General features: G+C 41.7%; 2 protein-coding genes across 6 annotated transcripts in view; one reads left to right on the forward strand and one right to left on the reverse strand.

Annotated features, from left to right (window-relative positions):
• LOC309712703 (neoverrucotoxin subunit alpha-like) overlaps positions 1-7369 on the forward strand; it is a 36370-nt gene extending 29001 nt beyond the window's left edge. Inside the window, exon 4 of the mRNA XM_082543733.1 lies at positions 3375-7369. Coding sequence (XP_082399859.1) covers positions 3375-3922 — 548 coding nt within the window. The 3' untranslated portion in view covers positions 3923-7369. The remainder of the gene's footprint in view (positions 1-3374) is intronic.
• A 13647-nt stretch (positions 7370-21016) lies between these two features.
• On the reverse strand, positions 21017-26875 carry LOC309712711 (hydroxycarboxylic acid receptor 2-like). 5 transcript variants are annotated; one of them, XM_082543748.1, is made up of 5 exons: positions 26818-26875; positions 24951-26429; positions 24407-24519; positions 23098-23670; positions 21017-22164 (listed from the first exon to the last, which is right to left on the reverse strand). In XM_082543748.1, the coding sequence occupies exons 4-5, from the start codon at positions 23488-23490 to the stop codon at positions 21478-21480; spliced, it is 1080 nt and encodes a 359-aa protein (XP_082399874.1). In that variant the 5' UTR covers positions 23491-23670; positions 24407-24519; positions 24951-26429; positions 26818-26875; the 3' UTR covers positions 21017-21477. The 5 variants fall into 5 exon arrangements, with proteins under 5 accessions (XP_082399874.1, XP_082399872.1, XP_082399875.1 ...); XM_082543746.1 differs by lacking the exon at positions 26818-26875 and having other exon boundaries at positions 26180-26807; XM_082543749.1 differs by lacking the exon at positions 26818-26875 and having other exon boundaries at positions 23098-23756; positions 24951-26807.
• Between the last annotated feature and the right edge of the window lie 580 nt (positions 26876-27455).

The raw sequence follows: 27455 nt of genomic DNA on the forward strand, positions 1-27455 counted from the left end.
TTTCACTAGAGCTTGTACTAAGTGACTTAGCATTCAGCATGTAGTTTCTTTTGGGCTTGTCTTTAAATGCATGCTTGTCTTGTTCAGTTGGCTTTATTGCAGGCAGAGAAGTGATAGGATTACATGCAATTCTTGCTTCTTTATTCAGGAAATTGACAAAATGACTAAAATCTGGGAACATTCTGTGTTCATCTTGAAACTCTGTCCCCGTTCTGTTCCACCGTGCACTTAGCCAATCAGGCAGCTTTGCAGCTATCCTCTGATTTTCCACGCAGTCATGCAAAACTTGTAAAACTTGAACATAAGGTATGGCTGACTCAACACTGCTTAGAAAATCTGCAAACTCACGTAGATCTTTAGTGTCTTTGTTGTTAATTTTTGGCCATGACTGAATCTTGTCACGATATGATTTGCCTATCACAAAGGGATCTCCAAACCTGTTGTTGAGTATCTCCCAGGCAGCATGATAAGCGGTGTCTGTTCCAACTAGAAAGTGTCCTTCAATAGCCTTCTTCGCTGAACCTCCAACATACTTTCTCAGGAAGAATAGCTTTTCTTGAATTGGCAGATTCTTGCGGTCAACTAATGTTTGAAAAGACAACTTCCAGTCATTATACTGCAGCGGATCACCTGTGAAGACTGGAGGCTCTGGGATTGGGATTCTGTTTGCAGTGATAGCTTCAGCGAGCATCCTTACAAGATCAGTGGAGGGCGTTTCATTTGCACTACGAATTGCTGTTTGAGGGACAGAGGCTTGGAGAGGTGCAGTTTGTTGCGGAGCTCTAACTTGAGAGGGGATGAATGGTTTCGAGTTCACATTTGGAAAGCTTGGTTGAGGGAAGGAACTATCTTGTCTTACTTGGGAATGAACAGGAGATTTGTCTTCATCCTCACTGTTCACACTTTCAGCATACACCTTCAGTCTTGCTTGTGCTGCATTACGCTTTTGCAATTCTCTCAAAAGTTCCACTTCCTTTCTCTTTTCATCTAACCTTGTCTTTATTGAGGTGCTCTCAGTTAGAAATTGAGCTCTTTTCCTTGCATCCTCAAATTCAAGTTCTCTGATTTCTTCCTCACACTGATGCTGTGTTTTCATTATTTTAATGACTTCTTCTGTAGCTGCTACTTCAGCTGCAGCTTCTTGTCTTTGTTGTAGTGTGACCAGAGATGATTGCTTTGACATCCCAGAGATAGACCTTGACTTATATGTGATCCTTGAAGAAGCGCTGGATGAACTGCTGTCATACACGGACTCTGAATCAGGCCAGGCTATACTATTTGGATCACCATCTTCTTCTAAAAGGCACCGAGCCTTTGCTCTGGCAGTTTCACTGATAGCCATGCACACATCACATCTTCTGCGGATTTCAATATCAGGACTTTGTATTTTTCTGATCTCATCATGAATGTTACAGATGTCAGTCATACTAGTGTCTATAACACTTACAGCTTCAGGTATTAACTCAATGTCTTTACTCTTCACCATTCCTTTAAATAAGTTAATGTGGTATTTCCACTTCTTGTAAACTCGCTCAAAATTGTTTGTCAAGTCATTTAACTTGGCTTCTTGTAAGGATTGTCCCTTTTCAGTGAGAGTGCGTGTGCGCTGGCTTCTGCGTAAGCTTTCTGACTGTGTGCCTTCAGTAAATACTGAGCACTGTGGAGTTTCTTCTCCATTTGTCTGCTCTTTACTTTCATCATTTTGAAAATTATCATCAGCACTTTCTTCTTCAGTGGGCTGTATTGCATCTTCATTTTCATCTGCCATGTTGTCTTAATAGTATTTTCACTTGACTTTAACATTTACTTGATAAATCTTGATTTTAGCTGCTCCTTAATATGAAAGGTCACTTTGAATTTCAAATGGAACTGAGGCTTGATAACAATTTACAAGTGCTTTGTTACTTCCAAGACACGGACTTTTGTGCTTGCTTGACTATCTTTCACTTGTTAGCTTGCTTCTTTACGTATTCAATGCATTTTCTGGAGCATGTGATACTTCTCTTGCTAGTAGCTTCTCTTGCTAGTAGCGTCTCTTGCTAGTAGCGTCGGTCCAACCATCTCATTGCCTTCTCCGGAGCAGTGGAGTGTTCTACTATGCCGGCTCGTACACATACACGAGAGACACGAGAGTTCTTCTTTACTGATGTTTACTGTGCTTCTCTTTACGTACAGGTACACCGTAGAACTGGTGAATACAAATGTACAAGAAAATTATATTTCAGCATTAAAACATATTACAATATAAAATTCACAAAATATAAACAAACATACCACTTTGGCCTGCAAGTAGACAAACTGGTGTAACTGGAACTTAGGGCTTATTTCTTCTTTCTTAGCTTGACTTTTACACGGCTATACCGTCACCATGTGCAGCTTCTCTGACCTTACTTCCCAAAACAGGAAGTGACCTCTGCCCTTACCTTATACTTACAAAATTAACTGGTTACTTTCCATGTATCAAATTAACTGTACACCAATCCAGTAGGCAAAAAAGGAAAATGTTAACATGCTCAACACAAAAATAAAACATACAAAATAAAATGCGTTAGTTACATTATCATTACAAGAGCTCCGCCTAGTGGTCAAATACTAACATTTCACCAACTGTTACACAGGAACTATTAAAGCAGTGCTGTCAGTGGATCAGTCTGATTGGTTTAGGTTCCTAAACATGTTGTTGAATTTATTAACAACAGTAACTTTCTGTTAATAAAGCCTTTTGATGTTTAGGCTGAACTGTGATTCTGATCAGGTCTCAAAGGCAGCACAGTGTGAAACACAGAATCAGAGAAACATGCAGATAAAATCCATCATCACAATCAAACTCAGACAAGTTGAGGTTTGAGGACAGAGATCTGACGTGTTAAAAACAGACTGCAGATCTGCAGTGGACAGATTCAGTGGCATCATCACGAATAATTAAATGAATGAATTGCAGCACGGTGGCACGGTGGTTAGCACTGTTGCCGCACAGCAAGAAGGTCCTGAGTTCAATTCCACCATCAGGCCGGGGTCTTTCTGTGTGGAGTTTGCATGTTCTCCCCGTGTTTGCGTGGGTTCCCTCCGGGTACTCTGGCTTCCTCCCACAGTCCAAAGACATGCAGCTTGTGGGGATAGGTTAATTGGATAATCCAAATTGCCCATAGGAGTGAATGTGAGTGCGAATGGTTGTCTGTCCCTGTGTGTTGGCCCTGCGACAGACTGGTGACCTGTCCAAGATGTACCCCGCCTCTCGCCCTATGACAGCTGGGATAGGCTCCAGCGCCCCCCGCGACCCAGAAAAGGATAAGCGGAAGCAAATGGATGGATGGATCGATGAATGAATTAATGAATTGAATGAATTTGATCAGGTCTCGTTTTTTTTCCATCAGATGCCTGTGGTCTCACCGTGGATCCAAACACAGTAAATAACAACCTCATCCTGTCTGAAGGAAACAAGAAGGTGACATTCGGAGAGTGGCAGTCGTATCCCGACCATCCTGAGAGATTTGAAGTTTGGCCTCACTTTCTGTGCAGAGAGGCTCTGACTGGGCGCCATTACTGGGAGGTAGAACTGAATATGAATAAAGGTGCAGATGCTGCTGCTGCTGTTTGCTACAGAAAAATAGAGAGAAAGGGACAAGGTAGTCTGACTGGGTTCGGGTGGAATAACATCTCCTGGTCTTTGGGCTTTAAATGGGACCCAGACCCAACTTACTATGCAGAGCATGATAGTATGACCACTAATCACCCACTTCCACCTTCTGGCTGCCCCAGACTGGGAGTGTTTCTGGATTGGCCTGCAGGGACTCTGTCCTACTACACAGTCTCATTTAATAAACTGAGTCACATTCACACCTTCAGGACCAAATTCTCTGAGCCTGTTGTTCCAGCCTTCAAGGTCTGCAGCAAAAACAGCTCCGTGTTGCTCTGTCTGTAAACTTGATGCCACATAATTCAGTTCAGCTTTTTACAACAGAGCTGTATAAATGTGCCATCATGTCGGTCACATTTAGTTATTTAATTTATGACAACCAATCAGCCTGTATGATCACAGCCAACAGACACTTAGAGCATCTTTTCCAGAAAAAAAAACAGATTGTTTTTGCTAGATATATTTGGATTTGTGTTCACATAAATGGGGCCCCATGTTAACCTCCGAAGACCCGAACTCTTTCATTTTGCATGCATTTTTAATTCCTCTTTCCTATTTGGGACCTGATGAATGTAACAAAAAAATAATAATAATTATCTGATTCTTTTTTGTTTTACCTGATTTTTGTTTCTGAGAAAAGTGAGATCTACATATGAGGACATTAGTGATGGTAAATTCGATTCTTTTTACTGAATCGAGTTTTAATGAGTCACTCACCAAAGTGAATCGAGTTTCTTGAGTTATTTGAGTCACTGAATCAGACTCAAATGACTCAAATTTTGCACTCTCAGACCAGAGAGTGCAAAAATGTACATTTTCACTTAATTTGTTTCTCTTTTAATGTAAATCCTACTGCTTAGATGAATGACTGTAAAATAAAACAACTATTTTCTTTAGAGCAAAAAAAATTCTAAAGGGAACATTTATTCATTTGTATTTTATTTTATTGGTATTTTCCTTAATTGTGTCAAATATATATTTTCTCATCTAAATGTCCACTGAGCTGTGAGCCAGGGGGCGGTAAAGTGCCTTAACATTGGTTGCCAACCAAGAAGAAGAAGAAGAAGTAGCTGTGAAGTGACAGTGAGCCAGGAGGGAGGGGGTGAGTGATTCGTTCAACTCCTTTGAGCTGTGAGCCAGGAGGGAGGGGGTTAGAGAGTCCTAAGTGATTCGCTTATGCTATGATTCAGCACAGCAAGGGAGGGGGTGAGTAACTCAAATGTGCTGTTAGCATGTTAGCTGACAGATGCTACTGTGAACCGAGGCAAGGCAAGGCAAGGCAAGGCAAATTTATTTGTATAGCACAATTCAACAACAAGGTGATTCAAAGTGCTTTACAGAGACATTAGAAACAAAAACAGATAAAAAGCATAATTTAAAATTGATTAAAACAAGCAAACAAACTAACTAACTAAACACACACATTCACATTCACACCTGTTCGCACGATCTGAACCCTTATCGTAAGGGGAGCTACCAGTCCTTCTGTGGACGAGCTACTTTCTATTTTAAATTCCCTGAATTTAAAATACTCTCTAGACCCAGTCTAGACCCAGCTGGGGAGCTACCCAGAGCTCTAAACCCACACCTGTTCGCGCGATCTGAACCCTTATCGTAAGGGGAGCTACCAGTCCTTCTGTGGACGAGCTACTTTCTATTTTAAATTCCCTGAATTTAAAATACTCTCTAGACCCAGTCTAGACCCAGCTGGGGAGCTACCCAGAGCTCTAAACCCACACCTGTTCGTGCGATCTGAACCCTTATCGTAAGGGGAGCTACCAGTCCTTCTGTGGACGAGCTACTTCCTATTTAAATTCCCTGAATTTAAAATACTCTCTAGACCCAGTCTAGACCCAGCTGGGGAGCTACCCAGAGCTCTAAACCCACTTAACAAACAAACAAACAAACAAAACAGTATATAAAATCAAAACAGATAAAATCAGAACAGTAGATAAAATCAGTAGTTAATGTAAGTTTTGAAATTTAAGCTTAAAAGTGTGGATTTGGTGCTTTATTCAAATGCAGCTGAGAATAGGTGAGTCTTCAACCTGGATTTAAATAAACTGGGGAGGAGCTATTGTCTTGATGTGAGCTTCTACTCAGGGTTTTTTCTTCCAGTTCAGAGCAGGAATGTTTTTGTTAAGAAACTGGCTTTTGTTGGTTTTCCCCACAATTTTAATTATAAGCTAGATATATTTCTACTAATGGAATTAGTTTGCTAACAGCAACAGGGATGAGTCAGTGAGTCAGTTGCGCTTGTGAATCATGATTCACGAGTCAGTAAAGTGATTCTCGAGTATTGAACGATTCGTTCACGAATCGAACATCACTAGAGGACATTTGTTTAAAACGTCGATAGAACAGTGGCACTATAATGTCCTTGTAAGTGCATATCAGGCCCTTGTAGAGCCATATATAGTATTCTGGTCTAGACAACCCAAAATAATAATAATAATAATAATAATAATAAATTTTATTTATGAACGCCTTTCAAGTCACCCAAGGACACTTTACAATAGGATAAAACACTTAGTAAAACAATAGCAGAATAAGAACAATAAAATAAAAGCACAAGATAAAATGAACAAACAGTGGATTCACAGTGAATATGCAGATTTGAACAGATGAGTTTTCAGTTGGGATTTAAACTGGGGGAGAGAACCAATATTTCTTATTTCAGGGGGCAGAGAGTTCCACAGCCTGGGAGCAGAGCAGCTGAAAGCTCTGCTTCCCATGGTGGTGAGGCAGAAGGAAGGTACAGTAAACTGGATAGAAGAAGAAGAACGAAGTGAACGGGCAGAACAAGTGGTGGTTAACAGGTCAGAAAGGTAAGAAGGAGCGAGGTTATGAATGGCCTTGAAGGTGAACAGAAGAAGTTTGAAAATTATCCAGAATTTCACAGGGAGCCAGTGAAGTTCCTGAAGAACAGGGGTGATGTGCTGGTAGGAGGGGGTTCTGGTGATAATGCGAGCAGCAGAGTTCTGAACCAGTTGAAGCTTATGGAGGGATTTTTGGGGAAGACCATGCAAAAGAGAATTGCAGTAGTCATATGGGAGGTAACGAGACTGTGGACAAGAATGGACGTAGACTGGGTGGAAAGTGAAGGACGTAATCTCTTAATGTTACGTAGATGGAAGTAGGCAGAACGGGTGAGATTATTGATGTGAGATTTATAGGAAAGTGTACTGTCTAGGATGACACCAAGGCTCTTAACCTGAGGAGAAATGTGATGTCCACATATGTGGATGCCAGGTCGTAGGAGATTAAGGCCTCACCTGCAGATTTCCATGGTTTCCTGCATGAAGCAGCTTTTGTGTTGTGTTGTTTGACCCTCAGATTGATTGAAGTGATCCTTTTCTCTTTTTGTCATTTATTCTTTCACTGATCCTGCAGTTTAATTCTGATTAAAGCCTTTAAATAGTTCATGATTTGTTAATTCAAGCTTTTTTTTTCTTGGTGATGGTTTGATGGGATTCAGATTTTTATTTGCATTTTTTTCTTCCTGAGATTAGAATGAGTGGAAGTTAAAATAATTTGTCTGATGTTTTCTTTTTAACTTGTTGCGTTTGATCAGCTGATGAATTAGAAGACATTTATTCCATTGTTGTATATTTGAAGACATTTTTATTGTTGTGGCTGACTTTTCATATATCATTCTAAAATAAATGGTCTTTGTTGATAGTTTGATTGATATTCAGACATTTGACTTGCACCACAAATTTTTCATGTAAATTTGTTTAATTTCAATAAAGTTAAGAAAAAACTAAACAAATAATTTGAATGCATTTATTTCATGTACCCTCATTTTTTTAGATCTCTTAGATCAAGTGATCTTTTGCTTTTACCCATACCTAGGTCGAGGCTGGTTCATAGAGAATGTGTCAGCTCCCAAACAGACAAAAAACAAACTAAAAACCAGCAACAAACAACTTAAACATAAACAATTACAAAGTATCCACATCTGAACCAAAGAGTAAAACAGTGAAATGTGGATTATTAAATATTAGGTCTTTCTCCTCCAAGTCTCTGTTAGTACATGACTTAATAATTGATCAACAAATCGATTTACTCTGCCTTACAGAAACCTGGTTGCAGCAGGATGATTATGTTAGTTTAAATGAATCAACACCCCCGAGTCATTCTAACTACCAGAAACCTCGAAGCACAGGCCGAGGGGGCGGTGTGGCAGCAATTTTTCACACCAGCCTATTAATTAATGAAAGATCAAGACAGACTTTTAATTCATTTGAAAGCCTGATGCTTAACATTGTCCACCCCTGCTGTGAAACTCAGAAACCAGTCTTACTTGTTATCATCTATCGTCCACCTGGGCCTTACACAGAGTTTCTGTCTGATTTCTCAGACTTTATATCTAATTTAGTTCTGAGCTCAGATAAAAGAATTATTGTGGGTGATTTTAACATCCATGTAGATGCTAAAAATGACAGCCTCAACATGGCATTTAATCTGTTATTAGACTCAATTGGTTTCTCTCAAAATGTAAAAGAACCCACCCACCACTTTAATCACACTCTAGATCTTGTTTTAACATATGGCATAGAAACTGAATATTTAACAGTGTTTCCTGAAAACCCTCTCCTGTCTGATCATTTCCTGATAACATTTACATTTACAATAATTGATTACACAGCGATGGAGAGTAGACTTTATCAAAGTAGATGTCTTTCTGAAAGCGCTGTAACTAAGTTTAAGAATATAATCCACCCACTGTTATCATCTTCAATGCCCTGTACCAACACAGAGCAGAGCAGCTCTCTGAACGCTACCCCAACAGAGGTCGATTATCTTGTTAATAATTTCACCTCCTCACTACGTACGACTCTGGATACTGTAGCTCCTGTGAAAACTAAGGTCTCTAATCAGAAGTACCTGACTCCATGGTATAATTCTCAAACACGTACCCTAAAGCAGATGACTCGTAATCTGGAGAGGAAATGGCGTGTCACAAATCTAGAGGATCATCATTTAGCCTGGAGAAATAGTTTGCTGCTTTATAAGAAAGCCCTCCGCAAAGCCAGAACATCTTACTATTCATCACTGATTGAAGAAAATAAGAACAACCCCACACAGCAAATCCAGCATGTCCAAATTAACACTGTCGGATTTGATTTCAACACTATTAAAGTGTCTATATGGGTCCACACCAGAGAGTGTTAATTTAACTCTTTTTGGAGAGTTGGTACATTAACTCTGATTTAGTGTTAAACACCAAATCTGTCTGGAGTTGATAATTTAACACTTAGTGTTAAGAGTTTATATATTAACTCTCAAAGAGTATTTTAGTTTAACTACTTAAGAGTTATCTTCTAATTCATTCTAAAAAGCAGGAATTTTACTGTTCTGAACTTCTAGAAATTTCTTTTGGAAATAAACATTTACTAAAAAGATGCAATGGTTTTTGAAAAACATTTATTCTGAACTGTGCACCACAATTTCAAAACATTTTCTGAAAGATGTAACAGTATACATGTTCTCACTTTCATTAGAATTTTGTTTATCAAAAGGTCTGACATGGTAAATGCAAATAACAGCATTCTCATCACTTATTTCTTCAATACAATATGCATGTCCTTCATTCATCCCTTTGTGGAACTTCAACGCACTTCTGCTCTCCCCCATATTCCATCTTCACAAGCATATCCTGTGTGGAGATTGAATAAAAATTAGTTGACACTAATTAATGGCACAAATAATCCAGTAAACAATTGCAGCACAGTAAAAAAAAAAAGGAATCCTCTTTGAGCCATTACTTGTGTAAAGTATTTTCCCAAAAGACAAGGACACAGGCAACAGGTAATACTGAACTAAATGTAAAACCTCAACCTTTTTAATTTTTACCTAAACCGTGTGCACAAAACTCTGGAGGGATCTATGCTAACGTAGAATCCAGTCAGGACGTCTGCTACTGCTGTTTGCTCGTTTTTTTTTATGGGCGATCGTTTTCAGGCTTCAAGTAGCACCATTATACCAACATTTCACATTCTACACATTGTTTTAGGTGTATTTGACCAAAAGTTTGACTGAAAATTCACATGCAAGCTTTTTTTCAAGGCTGTGGTATTTGCCCGCAAACAATACCTTTCAGCTAGCTAAAACAGAATGTTATGCTATCACCGAGCAACATGGCTAATGCCTTTCACACAGCTTCGTCTCAACTCCAAAGAGCCACAGAAGTAAAAGCTCATGATAATAATTGAAACAATCTTTGAAAAAATGACTTACCAAGCATGGCAAACAACTCAAATATGTAGAGCAAAATGTTCTGAAACGGCTTCACTTCAGCTTGGATTGGAGCCGTGCTGGGGGCGGAGTCTGTGAATTTACTCTATTGGTGTCATAGCCCCTGTAGGAGTTCAGAGTTAAGAGGTCAAGAGTTAATGTTTCCATTGTAACACCTCCAGATTTGACAGAGAAACACTCATTTTTAACACTCGATTTTAACTACTATCATTTTACACCTCAGAGTTACATTAAAAGAATGTGACTCTGCTTAGAGTAAAATTAACTCTACTTTTGCAAGAAGACTATTAACACCAAAAAATTTAACACTTTTGAATTTGCTGTGCAGGTTTCTCTTCAGCACTGTAGCCAGGCTGACAAAAAGTCAGAGCTCTTTTGAGCCAACCATCCGTTTAACGTTAACTAGTAATGACTTCATGAACTTCTTCACAAATAAAATTTTTATCATTAGAGAAAAAATTACCAGTAATCATCCCACAGATGTAATATTATCTACAGCTACTCTTAGTACCATTGATGTTAAGTTAGACTCTTTTTCTCTAATTGATCTTTCTGAGTTAACTTCAATAATTACTTCCTCCAAACCATCAACGTGTCTTTTAGACCTCATTCCTACAAAACTGCTCAAAGAAGTCCTGCCATTAATTAATTCTTCGATCTTAAATATGATCAACCTATCTCTAATAATCGGCTATGTACCACAGGCCTTCAAGCTGGCTGTAGTTAAACCTTTACTCAAAAAGCCATCTCTAGACCCAGCAGTCTTAGCTAATTATAGGCCAATCTCCAACCTTCCTTTCATATCAAACATCCTTGAAAGAGTAGTTGTCAAACAGCTAACAGATCATCTGCAGAGGAATGGTTTATTTGAAGAGTTTCAGTCAGGTTTCAGAGCTCATCACAGCACAGAAACAGCTGTAGTGAAGGTTACAAATGATCTTCTGGCCTCAGACAGTGGACTCATCTCTGTGCTTGTTCTGCTAGACCTTAGCGCAGCATTCGATACTGTTGACCATAATATCCTATTAGAGCGATTAGAACATGCTGTAGGTATTACAGGTACTGTGCTGCAGTGGTTTGTATCATATCTATCTAATAGACTCCAGTTTGTGCATGTAAATGGAGAGTCCTCTTCACACACTGAGGTTAATTATGGAGTTCCACAGGGTTCAGTGCTAGGACCAATTCTGTTTACATTATACATGCTTCCCTTAGGCAGTATCATTAGAAGACATAGCATACATTTTCACTGCTATGCAGATGACACCCAGCTCTATCTGTCCATGAAGCCAGATAACACACACCAATTAGTTAAACTGCATGAATGTCTTAAAGACATAAAGACCTGGATGGCTGCTAACTTTCTGCTTCTTAATTCAGATAAAACTGAGGTTATTGTACTCGGCCCTGAAAAGCCTAGAAATATGGTATCTAACCAGATTCTTCCTCTGGATGGCATTACCTTGGCCTCCAGTAACGCTGTGAGGAACCTTGGAGTCATTTTTGACCAGGACATGTCCTTCAATGCACATATTAAACAAATATGTAAGACTGCGTTCTTCCATTTGCACAACATCTCTAAAATTAGAAATATCCTGTCTCAGAGTGACGCTGAAAAACTAGTTCATGCATTTATTACTTCCAGGCTGGACGACTGTAATTCATTATTATCAGGATGTCCAAAAAACTCACTGAAAAGCCTTCAGCTAATCCAAAATGCTGCAGCAAGAGTCCTGACAGGGACTAGAAAGAGAGAGCATATTTCTCCTGTTTTGGCTTCCCTTCATTGGCTTCCTGTTAAATCCAGAATTGAATTCAAAATCCTGCTCCTCACATACAAGGTCTTAAATAATCAGGCCCCATCTTATCTCAATGACCTTGTAGTACCATATCACCCTATTAGAGCACTTCACTCTTGCTCTGCAGGCCTACTTGTTGTTCCTAGAGTATTTAAAAGTAGAATGGGAGGCAGAGCCTTCAGTTTTCAGGCCCCTCTTCTGTGGAACCAGCTTCCAGTTTGGATTCGGGAGACAGACACTATCTCTACTTTTAAGATTAGGCTTAAAACTTTCCTTTTTGCTAAAGCATATAGTTAGGGCTGGACCAGGTGACCCTGAATCCTCCCTTAGTTATGCTGCAATAGATGTAGGCTGCCGGGGATTCCCATGATGCATTGAGTTTTTCCTTTCCAGTCACCTTTCTCACTCACTATGTATTAACAGACCTCTCTGCATTGAATCATATCTGTTATTAACCTCTGTCTCTCTTCCACAGCATGTCTTTATCCTGTCTTCCTTCTCTCACCCCAACCGGTCACAGCAGATGGCCGCCCCTCCCTGAGCCTGGTTCTGCCGGAGGTTTCTTCCTGTTAAAAGGGAGTTTTTCCTTCCCACTGTCGCCAAAGTGCTTGCTCATAGGGGGTCATATGATTGTTGGGTTTTTCTCTGTATCTATGAAGCGCCTTGAGGCGACTTATGTTGTGATTTGGCGCTATATAAATGTAACCCATGTGAAATACAGGGCTGCAAAATCCCTTTTTGTAATCTAAGGCTATAGCCTGTTATTGTCACAAGGGGGCGCTGTGATGCAGTCTTGTGTTCTGACGACCTTGCGTCTAGTGCGCAGGACGTATTACCTCTCTCTTCCTGTGAGATCTTCCCTCTGATGGCGGTCAAGTACGTGTCGGAGCGCATGGAAAAAGTATCTTGGCCCCGAACTCTGACCACAAAGGGAATAACGTCTGTCACGTTATTTGTGTCTGAAAATCCCGATTGGTTTTTTTGAACTACTAGAAGGATTCTGGAGAACCACTGACGGCGAGAACAGCCCAAATGAGATCCTGGATGATCGTGAAATGGTGTGGCCAGCCATGCGATCGGATTGTGGGATTTGCCTGAGAAACTGATTCAAGCAACCCTGGATTACAGATAAGCCCTATGCACTACTTTTCCTACCCGGATAATAGGGTTTGCACACTGACAATTCCCCTACAGTACACCTGTTTGGGTTTTCAACGACTTTAAAGGACAATTCAGACTGGACAATTCAAACTTCACAACAGGAACACTTTAATCTGTTTCATTCATTCCAAAGAGCTCTGATACTGTTCAGTATAAATCTTCCATTTAAATGTCTTTATTTTGTTTTGTTTTACATGTGTTCACCTTTAAAAATGCACTATTAGTGTGCAATTTGGGTTATTGTGTTGTATATGTGTATAAATGGTACTGAGGCAATAAAGGTCCCAGTTATTCACTTCCAAGCCAACTCCTTTTGTGAGTCTCCAAAACAAAACCTCCTCCTGAACCTAGAAAGATGTCTAGGGTCTCTATTTGAAGTGAGAGTGTACTGGTCCTGAGTAGAGGCGCTACACAAAACGTGGCGAGCCAGCCAGGAGGTTTAATTCCTTTTATTTTGGAAGTTGAGCAACTGGTGCTTTCATGCCTTTTGGGTCAAATCATTACAATTGTCCATGACATTCTGGGTTGGAGCAATAAGACAACATGGATGTAATCCAAAGTGAAGGTGTCAAAGTACCTAACTCTGTCCTAGTAGGAGGGTTAACAGGCGATGAGGTTGACAATGAGGTTATTGATTACTTAGGGCAGTTTGGTTCTATTGGAAGAGTAATCAAAGTAACTAGCACAGAGGCACAGTTTAAAAACACAGCCATTGTGGAGTTCCAATCAGGTGAACCAGTCCAGTTCCTTAAGGATAGCTTGCCTTGCAAAAGACAAAGCCGTAACCCAAGTGTTGTCCATCATATCCAGCTTCTGTCTGCGCTGTATGCTGCAGACAGGGGTTCATGTTTAACCCATTCTTACCTAACTGAACTGAAAGGGCTTGCTAAACTGAGTGGTGCAGATTTTGAGAAGGTTTTACTAGATGAGCTGGCCAGAATGAAGAAGTCCACTGAGAGTGATCCCGCAGTTGGGCCAAATGTAACAGTGCCTAATCAGAATCTGCAGCTCACTAGTGACACAGACCAAGATGAACCAGCCATCATAGAGCATCAAAGTCCTCTTAAACTGGGCAGTGATTTAACCCACTTGCCTGAGCATGACTCTCACTCATCCTCTCCAAGTGTAGAAGTGACTCCCTCGCACAGAAAAACCACTATCTACTTACCACCTGAACAGCTCACTACACCTGAAGTACAGAGAGTAGTAGTTGAGCATGTCATTAAGAACAATGAAATGCCTTCTCAAGGTCATGCAAAGCTCAGGCCCTTCTCGGGGAAAACCCCTTGCTCTACTTTCGAAGCTGATTATGATACGTGGCGCAACAATGTTGAATTCCACCTCATAGATTGTACCATATCTGACAAACATATGGTAAGGAAAATAGTTGAGAGCCTTCTTCCACCAGCTGCTAACATTGTAAAGCACCTTGGTCCTAACGCTTCTCCCCATGACTATCTCAGCCTTCTTGACTCAGCATATGGTACTGTTGATGATGGGGATGAGCTTTTTGCCAAATTCCTGAGCACAAACCAGAACTCAGGTGAAAAGCCTTCTGCCTATTTACAGCGGTTGCAGATAACCCTGAGTAAAGTCATTAAAAGAGGTGGCATCACTACAAATGATTCAGATCGCCAACTGCTTAAACAGTTTTGTAGAGGTTGCTGGAATAACAGCTTGATCACAACCTTGCAGCTTGAGCAGAAGAAGGACAAGCCACCTTCATTTCCAGAGTTGCTCCTCATGCTACGTACTGAGGAGGACCGGCAAGCGGCAAAGTCCAGCCGAATGAAACAGCACTTAGGCATTTCTAAACCTAAGGCACATTTGAACTCCCTTGAAGTAGGAGAGTATGTCACTGATGATACAGACGTATCAGCTGTTAATGATAGGCTAGTGCCTTTTGATGCACATAAGTTAGAAAGGAAACTTGCAAAGCTACAAGCCCAAGTGGCTTCACTGAAAGCATCAGCTATTGACAGTTCAAGCCAGAACTCTGACAAGCCAAATAAGAAAACCAAACCTAAGTTCAAGATTCTTCCTAAAGAGAAATCTGACCCAAGTGAGACTAAGCCCACTAAGAAGCCACGCCCATGGTACTGCTTCAGGTGCGGCGAGGATGGTCATATTGCTCCCTCTTGCAGCAATGAACCAAACCCTGAACTAGTTGAAATGAAACGTAAGGAGTTCAACCAAAAACTACAAGTCTGGGAGGAACAGAATATGTCAGCTTTAAACTAAAATCAGTTTCTGGGGAGGGACTACCAGGAACTGAAAGTAATCATGAACGTCCCAAACCGGATCCTCAGAGCAAAGCATCTTCTCTCTCTCGTGCAGCACGACCCCAGATTAGGTTACCCAAGGGACTTGTAGGACAGAAATGTACAGCAAATGTTACCGTGTCAGGAGTCAATTGCAGTTGTCTCCTTGATACTGGGTCTCAAGTGACCACAGTGTCCGCTTCATTTTACAACACCAATCTTTCAGAACATCCCATTCAGCCTATCAGTGGCCTGGATGTTGAGGCTGCTAGTGGCCAAAATGTTCCTTACTTGGGATACATACCCATCAGCCTTAAGTTTCCAAAAAGCTTTATTGAAACTGAGCCTGAGGTTTCTAGCCTTGCTTTAGTAGTACCTGACTTACGCTCTAACTGTGACTTGCCTGTGCTGATTGGGACAAATGCACTTGATGTTCTGTACGACGAATATTGTCAAGGTAAAGATCCCAATGATTTGTCGTCGGTCTATGGCTACAGGCAGATCCTCCGTACACTCAAGGTCAGGAGAGAGATAAACCTAGCCGGAAACGATGGCTTTGTAACTCTTAAGGGCAAGGTGCAACACGTAGTACCAGCTCAAGGGAGGGTCCTCCTTGAAGGCTGTGTCAGATCCAGCAGTGCTGGTGAATGTGCCATTGTTGAACAGCCAACGACATCCACCTTACCAGGGGGAATTTTTGTGGAGTGCTGTCTTGTCACTTTGCCCAAGAAGCATCCTCATAGGTTACCTATATGGGTGAGAAATGAAACTGAGCATGACGTAACACTGCCTTCTAGATGTGTCATTGCAGAGCTCCATAGTCCTGCAAAGATATATGACGAATCACCCATTTCAACCAAAAATGATGACACTGTGAAATGTTGTAATGTTACTGCACAGCCAGTTGATGAACCTGCTCACCCAGATTTGACATTTGACTTTGGCAATTCTCCCCTCCCGCAGGAGTGGAAAGAGAGGGTTACCCAGCGTCTAAGTGCCTATGCTGATGTTTTTGCCCAGCATGATTTGGATCTTGGACATGTATCTAAAGTCAAACATCACATAAACTTAAAGGACGAAGCACCCTTTAAGCAAAAGTCCAGGCCAATCCACCCAAATGATTATGAAGCTGTGAGGAAGCACTTGCAAGCACTCCTTGATGCAGGAGTAATCCGTGAATCAGAGTCCCCTTATGCTTCACCGATTGTGGTGGTTAAAAAGAAGAATGGAGAGGTCCGTCTTTGTATTGATTATCGTAAGCTCAATGCGTTAACAATACGAGATGCGTACGCACTTCCAAACCTTGAAGAGGCTTTCTCAGCCCTTGCTGGATCCAAATGGTTTTCAGTAATGGATCTCAAGTCTGGTTATTACCAGATTGAGATGGAGGAATGTGATAAGCCCAAGACAGCTTTTGTGTGCCCCTTGGGATTTTACGAGTTTAACCGTATGCCCCAGGGGATCACCAACGCTCCCAGCACCTTCCAGCGCTTAATGGAACGGTGTATGGGCAGCCTCAATCTGAAAGAAGTTCTGGTGTTCATAGATGACATCATCGTGTTCTCCAGCACTTTGGAGGAACATGAAACCAGGCTTCTACGTGTCCTTCAGCAACTGAGAGAATATGGGTTGAAACTTTCTCCCAAAAAGTGCTCCTTCTTCCAAAGTTCTGTGCGATACCTAGGACACATCGTGTCTACCAAAGGTGTAGAGACCGATCCTGAGAAGGTCAGAGCTCTCAAAACCTGGCCAAGACCCCAGACGCTCAGTGACCTCAAGTCTTTCCTAGGCTTTGCAGGGTACTATCGACGGTTTGTGAAGGACTATTCAAAAATTGTCAAACCCCTGAATGATCTTACCAAAGGCTACCCACCATACAGGAAGGGCAGAAAGGTGACACCCGGTCCTAGCGGATACTTGAACCCTAAAGAGCCTCTTTCCAGCCGTTGGACACCTGCTTGTCAGGAAGCTTTTGAGGTAATCATAGAGAAACTGACATCAGCTCCAGTGCTTGGATATGCTAACCCAAAATTACCATACATCCTCCATACTGATGCGAGCACCTCTGGGTTAGGGGCAGCCTTGTATCAAGAACAGGATGGTGAAGTGAGGGTTATTGCCTACGCAAGTAGAGGACTTTCACCCAGTGAAAAGCGGTATCCAGCTCATAAACTGGAATTTCTTGCATTAAAGTGGTCCATTGTAGAGAAGTTCCAAGATTATCTCTACGGGAACACATTCACGGTTTTAACGGACAACAACCCATTAACCTATGTTTTGAAGTCAGCCAAGCTTGATGCTGCCAGCTACCGCTGGTTGGCCGCTCTCTCCACCTTCGACTTTAATATTAAGTATCGTGCTGGTAAGAGCAATCAAGATGCAGATGGCCTCTCTAGGCGGCCACATGATACTGTGGATGATGACTATGCTTCTCTTGAAGAAAAAGAGCGAATGAAACAATTCGCTTCCCATCATCTCTCTTCATCTCCCAACAGACAAGATGTGACAGCTGACACATTCAGTGTCTTGTGCCACCGTCATCTCTTAGGTGAATCTGACAATAGCCTACCTTCTATCACTTTGGTAGAGTCCCTTGCTCTACATACCGATGCGGTGCCAGACGTCTACGCAGATGATGGAACATTAGGTTGTTCTGTCATACCTACCTATAGTGAGGTAGAACTCCAACAGCATCAGAGGTCTGACCCAATTATTGGGTATGTGGTCAACATGTTAGAAAATGGAGGTGAAGCAAATTCCAATCCGAACTCTGCATCCTTAGAGCTTAAACTAATGCTCAAAGAGTGGAAACGTTTGGAACTGAAAAATGGTCTCCTCTACAGAACCCGCAAATCAGGTGAAAATGTCACCTTTCAGCTTGTCGTCCCTGAGTCTTTAAGGTCCACCATTCTCACTTGCCTTCATGACGACATGGGGCATATGGGTTTGGAAAGAACCCTCGACTTGGTTAGGTCAAGATTTTATTGGCCTAAAATGGCAACTGATGTAGAGAGAAAGATTAAGTCTTGCGGACGTTGTGTTAGAAGAAAGACTCTTCCTGAAAGAGCAGCACCTCTTGTGAGTATCCAAACAACCCGTCCCATGGAACTGGTATGCATGGACTATTTATCCTTGGAGCCTGACAGTCACAACACCAAAGACATTCTGGTCATAACTGATCATTTCACCAAATACGCTGTTGCTATGCCAACAAAAGACCAAAAGGCTACAACAGTTGCGAAGTGTCTTTGGGAGCAGTTTCTGGTGCATTATGGTTTTCCTGAGCGCCTGCTTAGTGATCAGGGCAGGGATTTTGAGTCACAACTCATTAAAGAGCTCTGTGCCCTAGCTGGTATCACGAAGGTGCGCACCAGTCCTTATCATCCACGGGGAAACCCAGTTGAACGGTTCAACCGAACTCTTCTTGGCATGTTAGGAACTCTACGAGACAAAGAGAAAACTCATTGGCGCGATTATGTGAAACCACTAACTCACGCCTATAATTGCACCAAGAACGAGACCACTGGGTTTAGCCCATACGAGTTAATGTTTGGTCGCCAGCCGAGGCTTCCCGTGGATATTGCATTCTGCCTGCCAGTTAAAGATGGCTCTCCTACATCTCACTCTCAGTATGTGAGAGCTCTGAAGGCTCGCCTTCAAGAGAGCTATCAGATCGCTGCCAAAAACTCTCAGAAGGTTGCTGAACGGAATAAACGCCGTTTTGACAAAACTGTCAGGGAGTCAACTTTGGAGAAAGGTGATCAAGTGCTAGTGCGGAACCTGCGACTTCGGAATAAACACAAACTTGCAGATAAGTGGGAGTCAACCATGTACAGAGTGGTGGAAAAGATGGTAGACCTACCTGTGTATGTTGTACAGCCTATGAATGGAGATGGTCCTATTCGAACTCTTCACAGGGATCTCTTACTCCCTTGTGGTGACTTATCTGAAGCTGAGGAAGTTGACCAGGTCAAGCCAAAGAGTTGCAGGCCAAGAACGAGGCGCAGTCAGCCTCTGTTACTGGAGGAGCAATCAGAATCTGAAGACGACTCACCTGTCTATCCTAGGCAGTCTTCTGTCATTTCTGGAAAGTTGGTTCAGGTGTTTGAAATCCCGAAGAGACGACAGCAAACCGGAAAAACAGTACCGGAGGGTAGTTGTATACCAGCTACGCCAGCAGACTGTGTAAACCCTCAGCCTCAGAATGAGCCTTGCAGAGGCAGCTCCCCTTTGCTGCCTGCAGAGCCTGTAGGGGTACCTCCTGAAGTAGCTGAAGGAGAGGAGCCAGATGTTGTGGCTGAGCAACACCCTACTGAAGACGATGTAACTTTACCAACTATGACTAATCAAAAATCAGCTGTGGCCGAAGACAGCATTGATGTACCGTCCATTGATGTAGAGGCTCCTATAGCTACGGAAACCATTGATCTGAACCCACAAACCCCTGAGGTAGCTCTGGAGCATAAGGAAACTGTTGACAGTGGAGAAAAAAATGACCATGTTCGTAAGTCAGAAAGGACACGTCGACCACCAAGGCGCTTCCATTATCCTGAGTTGGGAAATCCCTTAATTTCCTTTGCGCAGAGCCTCATAGAGAGCTTTAACCAAGCACTTTATACAATAGGTGACTATGAGAGTTCATCTGTAGACCACAGCGTGACGCATGAAGGGGCTCATGCTGGGTCAAAGGGGGAGGGTGTAACCCATGTGAAATACAGGGCTGCAAAATCCCTTTTTGTAATCTAAGGCTATAGCCTGTTATTGTCACAAGGGGGCGCTGTGATGCAGTCTTGTGTTCTGACGACCTTGCGTCTAGTGCGCAGGACGTATTACCTCTCTCTTCCTGTGAGATCTTCCCTCTGATGGCGGTCAAGTACGTGTCGGAGCGCATGGAAAAAGTATCTTGGCCCCGAACTCTGACCACAAAGGGAATAACGTCTGTCACGTTATTTGTGTCTGAAAATCCCGATTGGTTTTTTTGAACTACTAGAAGGATTCTGGAGAACCACTGACGGCGAGAACAGCCCAAATGAGATCCTGGATGATCGTGAAATGGTGTGGCCAGCCATGCGATCGGATTGTGGGATTTGCCTGAGAAACTGATTCAAGCAACCCTGGATTACAGATAAGCCCTATGCACTACTTTTCCTACCCGGATAATAGGGTTTGCACACTGACAATTCCCCTACAGTACACCTGTTTGGGTTTTCAACGACTTTAAAGGACAATTCAGACTGGACAATTCAAACTTCACAACAGGAACACTTTAATCTGTTTCATTCATTCCAAAGAGCTCTGATACTGTTCAGTATAAATCTTCCATTTAAATGTCTTTATTTTGTTTTGTTTTACATGTGTTCACCTTTAAAAATGCACTATTAGTGTGCAATTTGGGTTATTGTGTTGTATATGTGTATAAATGGTACTGAGGCAATAAAGGTCCCAGTTATTCACTTCCAAGCCAACTCCTTTTGTGAGTCTCCAAAACAAAACCTCCTCCTGAACCTAGAAAGATGTCTAGGGTCTCTATTTGAAGTGAGAGTGTACTGGTCCTGAGTAGAGGCGCTACATAAATAAAATTGAATTGAATTGAATTGAATTGAATTGAATAGAGGTGATCGAGCATTTGCAGTCGTAGCGCCTAAGCTGTGGAATAATTTACCCCTATACATCAGACAGGCTCCCACTGTCAATCTTTTTAAATCTTATCTTAAAACGCATTTTTATTTACTGGCTTTTAATACAGCATAAGAGTTATTTGTTATTAGAGATGGCACGATACCACTTTTTTATTTCCGATACCGATACCGATATCATTATTTTGGATATCTGCCGATATCCGATATAGTGTATTTTTTAAAATACCTAAAAGAGATTTACTGAATATACCTTTAATTCAATTTAAACTGGTAAATTATAGAAACATTTTAAGCTGACTTATGCACAGAGACCAAAACAGTTTCAGTATCAGGCTGTAAACATATTTTCTTCTGCTGCAGTTTAGCATGGTACTCTATGGGCACTGGCTCACTGCTCGAGCCTCTGGTGGATGTCAGAGGAACTGCAGGTTTTGAGATCTCAGCAATGGTTTTTTATTTCTGTTTTTAATGTAATTTTTTTAATCAAAATAAAAAAATATAAAAAACAAAAGACAAGGCTTAAAACTTACATTTAAAGAGTTCAACAGGAAAAATATTTCAAACTTGACTGAATATATGTTTACATGGTTATGCGACAGATTCATCATAAAACAAGCCAAAGATATAACTTTATGAAAAATGATACAAAAATAAAGGAAATCAGAGCAGGGAAAAGGTTTCACTTCTTGGTTTAGTCTTTATTAGCAAGGAGCAGTTTACTATTTCGCCTCGCTTCCTCTATCAATCCTCATGGATTTCATCTCCTCCTGGGTGGTCGACTGAGTTCCTGAAGAAGACGTCTTGTTGTCCTCAGCATCCTGCCCACAGCGCAGTGCACAGGGCAGCGCACCCACCAGGGCCTTCCTGAACATGGAGCTGGAGAAGATGTAGATGATGGGATCCAGGGCAGAGTTCAGGAAGTTCAAGCCCAGAGACACGATGCTGAGCTGGGTGAATCTGTAGAAGCTGGTGCAGTCCCACGGCCGGTACGAGCGGATGATCCACACTCCAATGGTTGTCACCGTGGTGGGCAGAAAGCATACCATGAATACTGCGACGATGGCGATGCACACTCGCATCGCCTTGTGCACTTTGTCGGGTTTGCCCATACGTCGTTCCTTCAGGAAGCTGGAGATCCGGATGGAGCAGAACAGCAGCATGGCCATCGGGAAGATGAACTCCAGTACGGTGAGGATGCGATGCATGGCCACCAGGATGATGATGGCTCGCGACGCCTCTTTGTAAGATGTGAAGAAGAAGCACTGGGTTGTGTTGCCGCTGCCCTTGATGTGGTTGTAAGCCAGCATAGGAACCCGGGGCGTGATGACCAGCAGCCAGACAAACAGCGACACGAACACCGCCTGTCGCTTGGTCATGCGGTTGAAGCGGTGGTGAGGATGGACCACCTGGAAGAAAACAGCACTGGTGATACTGGTTCTGAAACTTCCACCTGAATACAATTATCTGGATAAACAAGTAGGAACTGTTGTTTCTGTTCTACATCATCTAGTTTGGGGTCTCCTCCACAAAAAAATCAGATTTGGGATTAAATTACAAACTAGCTCAACATTTCTCTCGCCAGTTGGTAGACCCACACCTGAAGTTATTTTGGCACACCCTGCACCGTCACCTGATGGGTTTTTCCTGGGTTTTAGGGGCAGAAGAACATCAAAACATGTTCCTGTTTTCGTTATGTCGGGATAGTGCCAAAACTAAAGCAGCAGTTTCTGTTTAAATCATCTTTTGAATCTTGAACATGTTTGATGGTGAAATTAATTGTGCGCCTGGCACTGATTGGCCAATCATTATTGTTCCTGCAGCGTTATTGGACCATTTGTAAACAGGAAACCAGTTTTCATGTCACAGTGTCAGGTGATGGATGGATGGATTCAAAGATCTCAGTCAGGTAAAGTTCCTAATTTCCTAAAACAGTTTCAGTCTTCCTTCCTTCAGCTTCATTTATAAATTACAATGTAGAATATGATTACAGCTATTTATCCATTAATTTAGCTGAATGGGCTACTCTTTACACCGCTACCTAACCATACCAGCTGTTTACCCATGTTGGCTTAACTTTAGTTTTACCCAGTTATGTCATCAAGCTATTTACATCAAGCTATTACTACCAACTTTTCCCTGTTTGGAGCCCCATGAATAAAAACAACCTGTATCACTTTAACAGACCTGCAGCACACGAGTTTCCCGTGTTGGAATGATTCAAAAATATTAGAAATGCAGTCAGAGGTTTGTTCTCTTTACCAGGAATGTGGCCCAACGAGGTGCAACAAAAAACTTTGTTAAGCATTTTTACAACTCCATCATCACGAGGACTCTCTCACCTTAAAGTAGCGATAAATTGCCACCACGGTCATGAGTGCGATGCTCGCCGAGCGGTTGGAAAACATCAGGAAGAGGTTGATCCGACACATGCCGTCTCCAAACACCCAGTGACTCCTGAGCAAGGCGTCGATCCTCAGAGGTAGACTCACTAGAGCGAGGAAGTCTGCGATAACCAGGTTGAAGAGGAAGAGGCTGTTGGGGTTCCACGCCTTCAGTTTGAAGCAGAAGATCCACAGAGCGACCAGGTTTCCCAGCAGCCCCAGAATGACGTCGATGATGAGGACGGGTGGCATGATCTTACCTTCCAGCCCAATACCGACAGGTGGGCAGCCACCATCGGCAGTGGGGGTGGTGAGGTTTGAGGCGGTGGTGAAGTTTGGCTCTGAGGTCATTTTGGTGACTCGGGCAGAAAGTCCTTGAAGTTTATTGAGGATTATTCTTAAGTTTGACTGTTAAAAATATCTGTGGGTTTGGTGGTTAAGTCTGAGCGAGGGGGAAAGTCTGTGTGACCACACCTTGGAAAATTTCCAAACTCTTGAAATTTGAAGCTTCCTCTTCTTCTTCCTTTTTTTCTGTTTTAAAACAGCAGAATTTAGATTTTTAACAAAGATGACATGAATCACTTCCACTCTTTCACAAGTCCTGGATGTGCTGGGATCTAAAATATTAAACAAACAGAAGAAAGACCTAAAAAATGTTTAATTAAGTCAAAATACTTTCTTTTACAGTGAAACAACAAATGACAAAGTTCACAAGTTAGAGTCAAATGTCAATCAAATACATTCTCACGTCTGTGATATTCTTTTCAATATTCTTGATATTTATAATTGACTGATTTGTTTATTTTAGTGCAATTTCCTAAATTTGTAAACAATGTAACATATTATTTAAATAGCTGAGTCTGTTACTGTTACTGTCTTGGAGCAACTGTAACCCACACAGTTTCCTTAAGGATTAATAAAGTATTCTGATTCTGATTTAACAAAGAAGTGTGCCATTACGGTGGTATTGTGCCATATAATATTCAATCAACGTGAAGTTTTAATGGCCTGAAGTTCCCAGCTACAGGATTCAGTTATTAAATTACAATAAACACAGATAGCTCTATCATAGCATCACAGCTGTTCCAGGAAAAATAAACATTTTTAAAAATATGCATGGAAGGTTATTTATTTTTAGTTTACATGTGGCACTTTTAAGGAGTTTACACTGAGAATATATGTCAGCACACGCGGATTAAACAGGCCTGTGTATGTTTCCACATCTGATCCAGAGAATCAGAGGAGATTAGATGAATCCAGTACTCACCAGTCCCGACGCGAGACGTTCATTCATAAAGTGTCAGAGGAGGAATGATCTTTGTCGGGTATTTATGTCTCCCGCGGGAGGATCTTCCTCGTCAGCCCGTTGCCCCACAGAGGCTGGTACAGAGTGTGAACGAAGTCAGAGTCAAAAACATTTCACAACACATTTCACAAAGTGAGGGGCCGAGGAAAACTACTCAGCCAAGAGTGCTACCAGTAACATGACATACTTTAGCACCAGCATTTAACTGGTTATACAAATATTTAGATTTTACAGGGAATCCTTTCCAGGCGTCCAAGTTACTGAAAACTTTACAGCCTATTCTGCTTTTCACTGCTTTACTGCCCTTTATTATTCTCTGAGACTCCACCAGAGCTGCTTTCCATGATTCTGACCTCACGATGTTGTTATAAAGTTAGATATATATTAAAAAGCTTTGTTTATACGTGACCACGAGCACTTCCTTGACCCGTGAATCTGCGCTCATAAACAGTCCAGGTTTGTTAATAGTTTGCTTGGTTACCATGGAACCAGGTGACGAACAGACCTTTGTGGTTTTAGCTCGCGCGTTTCTGGGTCAGAGGTCGTCACATTTACTGATATTCTCGCCGGCCAATGTCTTTGATGCGTCATTGCTGACGACCTGAGGGTGAAACTTGTTTCCTTCTGTGGGGACAAACACGATGAAGAATGAGGAAGTGTTGAAATCTCGGTGTTTCTGTTGAGCTGTGGGTTGGCCTGATCCACAGAGGTGTAGGGTTTCTAAGACTGTTTTCTCCTGCTTTACACTTCCTGTGACTCACACAGATGAGTGTTTGATTGTATAAATATCAGCTAAACTTTAGAATTGAACCCTGACAGCTCAGAACTGGAAATATTTCATATTACATTAAAGAACTAACTAAAAACTGCTCAGTTACTCACCAGCACCAGAGGTTAATAGTAATAATAAGATTCAGAGTTTAGCAGAAAATAAAAGACGACTCAGCTGCTGCTCAAACAGAAACTGATAATAAAGCTGTAAAATCATAAAGGAAAGATGGTGAAGCTCTAAAACACTCGTGTCTTTTTCTGTTGTCTCAATGAACTCACCTGTAAAGAGCAGCATTAAAAATGACTCCAAGCTTTCAGTCTCAGTGAAAACAAAGACGCTGGACGTTAAAGAGTTCATAACAAATCTGAAATTTAAGCACGTCATAATTAATTATTAATTCTTTATTTAACCAGGAAAGACCCACTGAGATTTAAAATCTTATTTACAAGGTGACCTGAACAAAACTAAATTTACAAATTATGAAACATCATTGATCACAAAAATCTAAATAAAAAGTTCAACAGTGTCACCAAATAATTCAACAAACAACACATTTGCATGCAGATCTTTGAGTGTTTAAAATATTAAGCATTTGTTTTAACAGACTCAGAGAAACAAGATCCTTGTAAAGGATCCTTATAAATTTATATCTGGAAGATCTGCTGCAGATCATTTATAAATGAGAATATCCTAATGGTTTAATGTTCCCACTGATAAGACTTCACTCTAAAGACAAATCTGAATTTACGGTTTCAGTTTTTTTTCCAACTTGTCATGGACCAGGGTCCCAGCGCTCTCAGTTCTCTGGTGTTTTTGTTGTTTCGTTCACTTTATTAGTCTAAGGTTATTCTGTAGTACCTAGGTTGTTCTGTTTAGCTTTTCCTCCTTGTGTCTTTGCCCTCTGAGTGTCTGTTTGTGCTTATGTGAGTTCTTGTGCCTTGTTTCCCCTCCTTGTGTTTTACCTCGCCATGTTTATCTGTTTCCCAGCCCGTCATGTCTGCTCTCTCTCTCCCTCGCGTTCCTCGCTTCCTCTCGTCTGCCTCTCCTCCTGTCCGGCATCATGTTCCTCTGTTTCCTGTTTTATTGTGAAGGGCTCATGTTTCCATGTTCATCACGTTCATGACACCAACGGTTTGATATGAGACTTGGAGGGAGGAGAGAGAATCACCAGTCAAGAGTTAGATACCAAATCAGTCTTCCAACCGCGAAGAGCTGTGATAGATGGAAAAGTCAAAGAATTTAATTTAGTGTTGGAAACAACATGTATTTATTTTTTTGCATTGAAAAGTAATTTTGAACAGCACAAAGTTTGCTGAACAGTATTAAATGATTGTTGGAGCTGAGGTGTGGAATACATCACAGTGTCGTCGGCATAAAAATGGAAATTAGTGTTCGATACTCCTTGATCAACATTATAATATCAGGTGAATAATAATGGCCCCAGGACTGAACCCTGGGAATCACATCAAGGAAGCAAGATCAAAAAATGATCAGACCTCAAAAAGATGTAGATAATGGGCAGTTACAATGTAATAATCATTTAGGGCTTGGTTTTAAAAAAAATTATATATTTGTAGCAATGACACAGTGTGTTACATACATAATGTCCATCCATCCATCTTCTTCTGCTTATCCGAGGCCGGGTCGTGGGGGCAGCAGCCTAAGCAGAGAGGCCCAGACCTGGAGTGGGCACTCCACCCTTTTCCGGCTGAGAACCATGGCCTCAGATTTGGAGGTGCTGATCCTCATTTCCGCCGCTTCACACTCGGCTGCGAACCATTCCAGTGCCAGCTGGAGGCCTTCACCCGATGAAGCCAACAGAACCACATCATCCGCGCAAAGCAGAGATGAGATTCTGAGACCACCCAAGTGAAAGCCCTCCGCCAGTTGGCTGCGCCTAGAAATCCTGTCCATAAAACTTATGAACAGAATCAGTGACAAAGGGTAGCCCTGGCTTCAATGCTAAGTTGTTTGTCAGTGATAAATGTGTTGAGTCATGGATTATACCCAAATATGAAAAAAGTCCATCTTGGGCAACAAACTACATACATTTAAAAGGAGAAGTCCAGTCTTTGCTCTAAAGTCATGATGTGAGTATCAGGCTCAGCAGAGTCGTGTTCATCAGCTGGGAATGGGACAGTAAGCACGCCTGACACTTTGGTTTGATGTAAGCAGCTCGCACTGCTGATATTACAGCTGAAGGAAGCTAACGAGTACTGGGCCTAGATTTCAGCTGCA

The sequence above is a fragment of the Aulonocara stuartgranti genome (assembly GCF_965226115.1).
Source record: "Aulonocara stuartgranti genome assembly, chromosome: 8".
NCBI lineage: Eukaryota > Metazoa > Chordata > Actinopteri > Cichliformes > Cichlidae > Aulonocara > Aulonocara stuartgranti.

What these genes read in the sequence shown, in the direction of transcription:
- LOC309712711 (XM_082543748.1), bottom strand. Translation starts at nt 23,490, where the DNA reads ATGACCTCAGAGCCAAACTTCACCACCGCCTCAAACCTCACCACCCCC. An exon ending in CAATTTATCGCTACTTTAAG is followed by an intron (nt 22,165 to 23,097) that starts GTGAGAGAGTCC and finishes GTTTTCTTCCAG; the next exon opens with GTGGTCCATCCTCACCACCG.